This window comes from Ruditapes philippinarum, unplaced genomic scaffold (genome assembly GCF_026571515.1).
Source record: "Ruditapes philippinarum isolate M1 unplaced genomic scaffold, ASM2657151v2 ctg10974_1_1_1_1, whole genome shotgun sequence".
NCBI classification, from domain to species: domain Eukaryota; kingdom Metazoa; phylum Mollusca; class Bivalvia; order Venerida; family Veneridae; genus Ruditapes; species Ruditapes philippinarum.
Window position 1 is genome coordinate 2,050 of NW_026852632.1, and position 7,498 is coordinate 9,547.

At 33.2% G+C, this 7,498-nt stretch overlaps 1 protein-coding gene across 2 annotated transcripts; it reads left to right on the forward strand.

Moving 5' to 3' along the window:
• The first annotated feature begins 204 nt into the window (after nt 1-204).
• LOC132719521 (SPRY domain-containing SOCS box protein 2-like) lies at nt 205-7,099 on the forward strand. 2 transcript variants are annotated; one of them, XM_060703307.1, is made up of 6 exons: nt 205-362; nt 756-914; nt 1,566-1,794; nt 5,050-5,213; nt 6,293-6,521; nt 6,984-7,099. In XM_060703307.1, the coding sequence occupies exons 1-5, from the start codon at nt 287-289 to the stop codon at nt 6,499-6,501; spliced, it is 837 nt and encodes a 278-aa protein (XP_060559290.1). In that variant the 5' UTR covers nt 205-286; the 3' UTR covers nt 6,502-6,521; nt 6,984-7,099. The 2 variants fall into 2 exon arrangements, with proteins under 2 accessions (XP_060559290.1, XP_060559283.1); XM_060703300.1 differs by having other exon boundaries at nt 6,293-6,517.
• The last annotated feature ends 399 nt before the right edge of the window (nt 7,100-7,498 follow it).

The window sequence follows — 7,498 nt, forward strand, 5'->3', positions numbered from 1 at the left end:
TTAATTCTGAAACCAAATTTCTTGCAAACTTGACTTTTTTTCAAATTATAAATTATCAAATGAGCGATCATATAAGCACATGCGCAATCAGTAACAACATATATAATATATCTTCCGAACCCTCGAAAAATAAGTAACAAATACGAAAAATGACGAAGATATCCGAATTTCTACGACCTAGTTACAAATTTTATATTTCTGTGACTTAATTTAAATTGTTTTCATTTTCACAAGTACGGAGGATGACGCGCTAGGTTCGGACAAAACGGCAGACAGCCAGGTGAATATGATGGTGGGCGGGGTAATTGCTCTTATTGGCCTTGTTCTCCTGGTCATGCTATGTTCAGATACCGTGGAACCAGGTATTATTTAACGCATTATTTATAACATTTTTTATTACAATTATGCTTTGTTGTTTAAAATTTAGTTTAAATAATATTCATTTATAAAAAAATAAGGTGCATAAAATAAAATTTACGGATTGAGTAGGAAACTTGAAAAGCTTTTTTGAAAAATCTCTCCGCGTTTAAGATTTAATATAACATAATTATATGTGAACTGTACTTTTTATGTTGAATAAAATATTATATGATTTTATGTTACGTTATGTTGTGTTGTGTTGTGTTATGTTAAACATTTAGAAATCATGTTAAACATCAACATTTCGGAAGCTAGGTAGATGTGCTTTTATAATTTTTAAGATATTTTTATTCATCTACTTTTCTTATAAGAAATTACTACGCTTATTTTAACAGCTGTACCTCCACCGTCATGGGCAGGGATTGTACATATTGATAATTCTATAAACACTGGATTTAATGGCGTCTCGGACGGTATGAGGATACTCGATCCCAACTCAGTGCTTCGGACCCGTAAGGGTGATTACGAGGCAGACGGTGCACGCTGGGGAGCACGTGAGTTTATTTTTTAGTTTATCTGAGTGAGTGAGTGAGTGAGTGAGTTAGTGAGTGAGTGAGTGAGTTGGTGAGTGAGTGAGTGAGTGAGTGAGTGAGTGAGTGAGTGAGTTGGTGAGTGAGTGAGTGAATGAATGAATGAATGAATGAATGAATGAATAATTGAATGAATGAATGAATGAATAACTGAATGAATAAATGAATGAATGATTGTATGAATGATTGAATAAATAAATGAATGATTGAATAAATGAATGAATAAATGAATGAATGAATGAATGCCTTTAGAGTTTGTCCTATATACAGCAAATTATATATTTACAGAAATGGTTTACTTGTAAGGCTCCGATCTTCCCATAGGATGGGGGAATCAATGCGTTTATCGCCTAATAGCATTGTAATGTTGGTCAATGTGTTAAATGCTTTAAGTAAATGCCATCACCTACATATGTATCTTACTTAAATATGTTAAATATGTTAAAATCAAATAATTTCTGTAAAAAAATATTGTAAATTCAGTTTACTAGTATTATGGCGCACGACCTGCACATATATTTTATAATGTAGAAGCTTAAATCTAGCATGTTTATCATTATTATTATTATTATTATTATTATTATTATTATTATTATCATTATTATTATTACTTAGCGTTGAAAACAGGAAAGCACATGTTCGAGATCTATTGGCCAAGAAATACCCGCCGGCTACTGGCAACCGTCGGCGTGGGCACTGATATCGCTCCGTTATTTGTGAAACCAAAAGAGTCGTTGGTTGGTTGCAACAAGCACACGTGGGGTTTAGATATCGCCCGTTACAAGTGTTTGCACAGGAATGAAATAATAACGAGTCTCCCTAAGAATAAAGTAGTTCCGGACACGTAAGTATTATACATAATAATAAAAATAAATCAATTCCTAAAAACATGGCCCAAAAAAATCCGTAACGTAAATAGAAATGTAAGAGATTCGGATATATAGAGAACAGCGGTTGAAATAATAATCTTTGCGAGTTGACACAAAGGCCCTATTACTTCCGGTGTATTCACATTTCACGAAAAGAGACCTTATTCCTGAAATAGAAAGGGCTTCTTTAATTTGATTAATAATGTAACAATCATGACGAGTTACGGCCCTTTAGTACATGAACGCCATTTGCAGGTAAATATACGTAAACAATACGTTGCACCGGAGACTATATTTGTTTTAAGGTTAGTTTGCTATATTCTGTTGTAAATAATAATGCGAGTATTTCTTTTATGTAATTTTAATGAAATGTATAAATAGTTTCTACTACAATGTTTTAATTGGCATTACTTGTAATGCAGACTATATGATCTATTAAGAATTATTAGCAGGTGCTCTTTTTTTTCTGTATAATTGTATTGTAAGTTGATTAGCCCAATCATAAATAGCCGTAAGAGGGCGGTTGTTGTGCAAAAGCATATATAAGCAGAGTATTCAAGGTGAGTTTGGGTTTTTGTTGGTGAAGTCAGAGTGTCAACATCTAATCTTGGAGCTTTGAAGTTATAGACCTGCTATATATATTAATCTGTGATCCGTGTTTCTCTAAGGGGACAACGCTACCGGAGAGGATTACAGGCTTTTTTATATCAGTAGAAAGTAAACCGGGGACTGCATGATATTTGTTAGATAATTATTTGAAGATAAATAAAACAGAAGGCATAGTAATACGAGCATATAGTGTTATAGGCATAGGCATGCGAGACGGGTTATAATTAAGGGGATAGAGACTAGGGATCGAAACTAGGATTTAGGATTGTTATTCAAATATATCAATGATTGTGTTTTGTTTATATAATATTTATTTAATTCAAGTTGATTAATTTATATTCCAATCATTTTGAAATCATTGGTCTTCAATCATTTAGGTAAGGAAACCTATAGGAAAATTATTAATATAATATATTGATTATAAGTACGTATTTAAGCTCGGTACACGTTACAGAATTGGCGGCAGCGACGGTGGGATAGATCTTTTATTATTTATAGATAAACACAATCACCAGTGTTTGCCCACATTTGAAGAGATACATTTTAAAGGGTACGTAAAATTTGTTATTTAAAACAAAAGAAAAATACTATAGGAAATGGCCGAGGGAAATCAACGTTCATTGATAAATGATGAAGACATGGAGATTCGAAACAGAATTTGGAAGATGGAAAATGAGAGTCTCGGACTACAACTTGAGATGGAAAGACTCAAAAATCAACTTAGCTTCATGACATTGTCATCAGCTTCCTTTGACACGGCATTGATCGCACAAGACATAATGATAGTTTACAGATAAGCAAATTTCAAATCAGATGAAAAGACAGGAAAACAACAAAGAAGTACAGCCGACGAAGAAAGATCAGTCAACAGAGACAAATGAATTTGAATATGAGAGAAATGTATCGTATAATTTGCCATCATGTATTTATTCCCCGTATAATGAGAAAAAAATGATACGTCAAATGTACATGAAAGAAGCGAGGCATTGGACAGATTTGTAACAAAAAGGCCAAGATTTCGGAATCACAATGAAAACATGACAGTTTTAAGTCAGTCATAAGAAATAATATATTGTAGGGCAGAAATATAAATAAGAATCAGTTTAAAATGTTTAAGGGGCAGATAGTTACATAACTTTTGTACATTTCTGTTTTGTTTATGTTTTAAAGTCACTATAAGTTTTATGATGAACATATCATCAATAAATACATAAATGGTAGAGTTGTTGATAATTTAACATGCGAGACGCATGACTTCGGAGGCGTGGGTAATGTAACAATCATGACGAGTTACGGCCCTTTAGTACATGAACGCCATTTGCAGGTAAATATACGTAAACAATACGTTGCACCGGAGACTATATTTGTTTAAGGTTAGTTTGCTATTATTCTGTTGTAAATAATAATGCGAGTATTTCTTTTATGTAATTTTAATGAAATGTATAAATAGTTTCTACTACAATGTTTTAATTGGCATTACTTGTAATGCAGACTATATGATCTATTAAGAATTATTAGCAGGTGCTCGTTTCTGTATAATTGTATTGTAAGTTGATTAGCCAATCATAAATAGCCGTAAGAGGGCGTTGTTGTGCAAAGCATATATAAGCAGAGGTATTCAAGGTGAGTTTGGGTTTTTGTTGGTGGAAGTCAGAGTGTCAACATCTAATCTTGGAGCTTTGAAGTTATACCTGCTATATATATTATCTGTGATCCGTGTTCTCTAGGGGACAACGCTACCGGAGAGGATTACAGGTTTTTATATAGTAGAAAGTAAACCGGGCTGCATGATATTTGTTAGATAATTATTTGAAGATAAATAAAACAGAAGGCATAGTAATACGAGCATATAGTGTTATAGGCATAGGCATCGAGACGGGTTATATTAAGGGGATAGAGACTAGGGATCGAAACTAGGATTTAGGATTGTTATCAAATATATCAATATTGTGTTTTGTTTATATAATATTTATTTAATTCAAGTTGATTAATTTATATTCCAATCATTTTGAAATCATTGGTCTTCAATCATTTAGGTAAGGAAACCTATAGGAAAATTATTAATATAATATATTGATTATAAGTACGTATTTAAGCTCGGTACACGTTGCAATAACTATATAAAGTATGTTTCGGTAAATCCTGTCAATGAGCTCCCTTTGAGACTTTTCTTAATTCTTTAAAGCTGGCTTGAATATCCTGCTTGTAAAGAGAACATTCCGTTTACGCATGTTTGTCCAGTATATTTATTTCCGGTTTGTTCACATTTCATAATACCCAAAGTGACTTTTTAGTGACTTCGCGACCTCTAAAGTTTCTATAGTGTAAAACGTTATTGTAAATATTTTGGCATAGTTCTTAATTACTTTCGTTTAATTTGTAGGCGTCGCTGGTATTTCACGGTTTTATGTTGTGACGAATTTTGTACTTAATATTCATGAAGATAGTAGCTTAAGTTGTAAAATACTGAAGCTCAAAAAAAAATATTATCAAGTGAAACACTTCCAAAAAATATTTACGGTCGATGATTTTTTATCGTCAATTATTGTACTTATATTTCTTCAAACAACGGATGGATTCTCGAATAAAAATCAGACAAAAGCGGTGCACTTTTCTTACAGATTTCGCATGTACGTAGATTGTGAAAGTGGAACGCTGGGATTCGGAAGTGAACATGTTTACTGGGGAGCTCCCATCAACATTCCTCGGTCTGAGTTTCCGGTTTATCCGATGGTTGGAACTACACAGCACAACGCCGTGATTACTATGAAGTACAAAGGATCAGGTTAAACATTCTACATTTAATCGAAAGTAAACGTATATAATGTTAGTCTATCCTGCCAAAATAGAAGCATCTCATGATGACTATCCCTGACTTGATTGTGATCGCTTATATCAAAGCATTTATTGATGGTCGTCCATTTTGTTATCATGTGGTATTAAAATCCCCATTTTGATTGGTCAGGCGGTGTGCGGGTAGAAATGCAATCGCAACTACTCGGCCTTTTCCGTCAGTCTTCGGATAAGGACCTCGAATACACAGAACGGATGAGGTATTTCGATCTAACCTACGCTAAGAAACTAAACATGTAAACAAATAGTAATTTAATGCTGGGAGTTGTTGACAAGTTTATTTTTAATATGTAGTAAAAGTTCACCTAAAATAAGTGAATTCATAGGTACAAAAGCAAACAATACATTATCTATATATTAATTATTATGGTTGCACAAACCGAAAGTACAAAAAAACCCAACCTGTTGACATTTGTCGGATTTGTTTAAAATTGAACATCAGTGGGCATATTTAAATTACAAATTGTTGTCAGACATATTTTCAATCATAAGAGTACCGGAACAGTCATTAGATGTCAAAATTTCTGTTTACATCTGAAACCACGTGGTAGAACTACTTTCAATCCGTATTGTTTCCGAGGTTATTATAGATAATAGCCGAGGCAGTTCCGAATGGGTAGAAATGGTAAAGTCTTGTTAATTATATATGTGGCCGTCCAGGAACGACGACAGTTATGATAATAAATACCTGTTACTTCTGATCATTGTAAAAGTTTTGCAAGTTAATACGTTCAAACTTGCATTTTTAGAGTAACAGGAAGTAGATGTGTTACAACAGAGTGACGTGAAATGTGTACTACTAATATAACCATAAAAGAACGCCAAAATAAGGATGAAAATAATATTAAATAAATGATGAAACGTGATCATTAAACAGTGAACATGTTTGGCCACTGAACAGTATCGTTTGTCCCTTAATTATGTAGATAACGCTGTATTGCCCAAACCCTATTGAGCATTGATAGTGAGCCCCTTTAAAACTTTTGCAAGATGTTAAATTGTATTTTTTAGCGCTCAATACAATGGGAGACACAGGCTACAATCTTCCAATGCCAGTACCAATTCCGGGACCAGTAGTGGGGCCGCTTGTGCCACCAGGACAGGTAGTGGTGCCACCGGCACCAGTTGTGGGACCGCAAGGAGCAGGAGAGAAAGTTCAACCGGGACCTTCGGACAGCTCCGAAACGTACATTGCTCCTATGCGCGTTTCTGGTATATAACAGTAATATAACACTGGTACGTATATACGTGTTTACGTTTTTTACGTTCACGGCATGTTTATCATTTATATAAAAAAAGATCATTTTTTGACTGATATAACTTGATTGTAATTATTTTTCTAGGAGCGGCATTATGTAGAGCCAAGTTCCCTTATATATGTATATAATAAATGCACATAAAGTCATGAAATTTATACATATAATATGCATAGTGAAGTATGTTACGGAATTGAGTGTGTTAATAAAATAATGAAGTTTGTACATAACGACAAAGAATATGCATGTATAATAATGAAATAATCAGTTAACATAATACAATTATTTTTTACATATACCAGTTTAATACAGATGCTACAAGGCAGGAATGGCGTTCCATATAAAACCATAGTGTTAGTGTACTTTAATTGTATAAAATATGTTTGTGTGATGAATGCAAGCAATAACCATTGTGGTGTTGTTGTTTTTTCTCTCTTTATTTTTAGATATGAATCTCTTCCAAGATGGCTAAAAAAGATGCTAAAACCTTGACTGGATTAAAGACTTTTAAAGCAAAACTTTACGTTCATATTAACGTTCAATATAAAGTTCAAATACCACAGCGGATATGACAAAGAAAATAAAATGTTCACATGGACAAAATCAACAAACATATTTTGACATTTATAATATTAATATGAATTTAAACTTTTACATGTATATCTTTTTCTGTTTTCTTTTTGTTGATATTTAGGCTTTCTTTTGCTTCTCTCTTAAGATACGGAATGCTTGTTTGTTTTTGAAATAATACCAATTTTAATGAACCGAAGAGTTTGTTCTAGATTCACCATCATGATTTTGCTGGCTTCAGAGCCACGACTGATTTTATTAGTTCACGACACGAATTGTATGAATCTGGTATCTTTGGATCTACGATCACAACACTAAAGGTATTATTCGGGAATCTTTAAATCCACGACAACGACGCTACAGGGATAACGACACGAAAGGTATGAGTCTA

Coding starts and splice junctions, on each gene's coding strand:
- LOC132719521 (XM_060703307.1), top strand. CDS start 287: ATGATGGTGGGCGGGGTAATTGCTCTTATTGGCCTTGTTCTCCTGGTC. Junction 915..1,565: donor CGGTGCACGCTGGGGAGCAC/GTGAGTTTATTT, acceptor ATTATTACTTAG/CGTTGAAAACAGGAAAGCAC. Junction 1,795..5,049: donor AATAAAGTAGTTCCGGACAC/GTAAGTATTATA, acceptor CTTTTCTTACAG/ATTTCGCATGTACGTAGATT.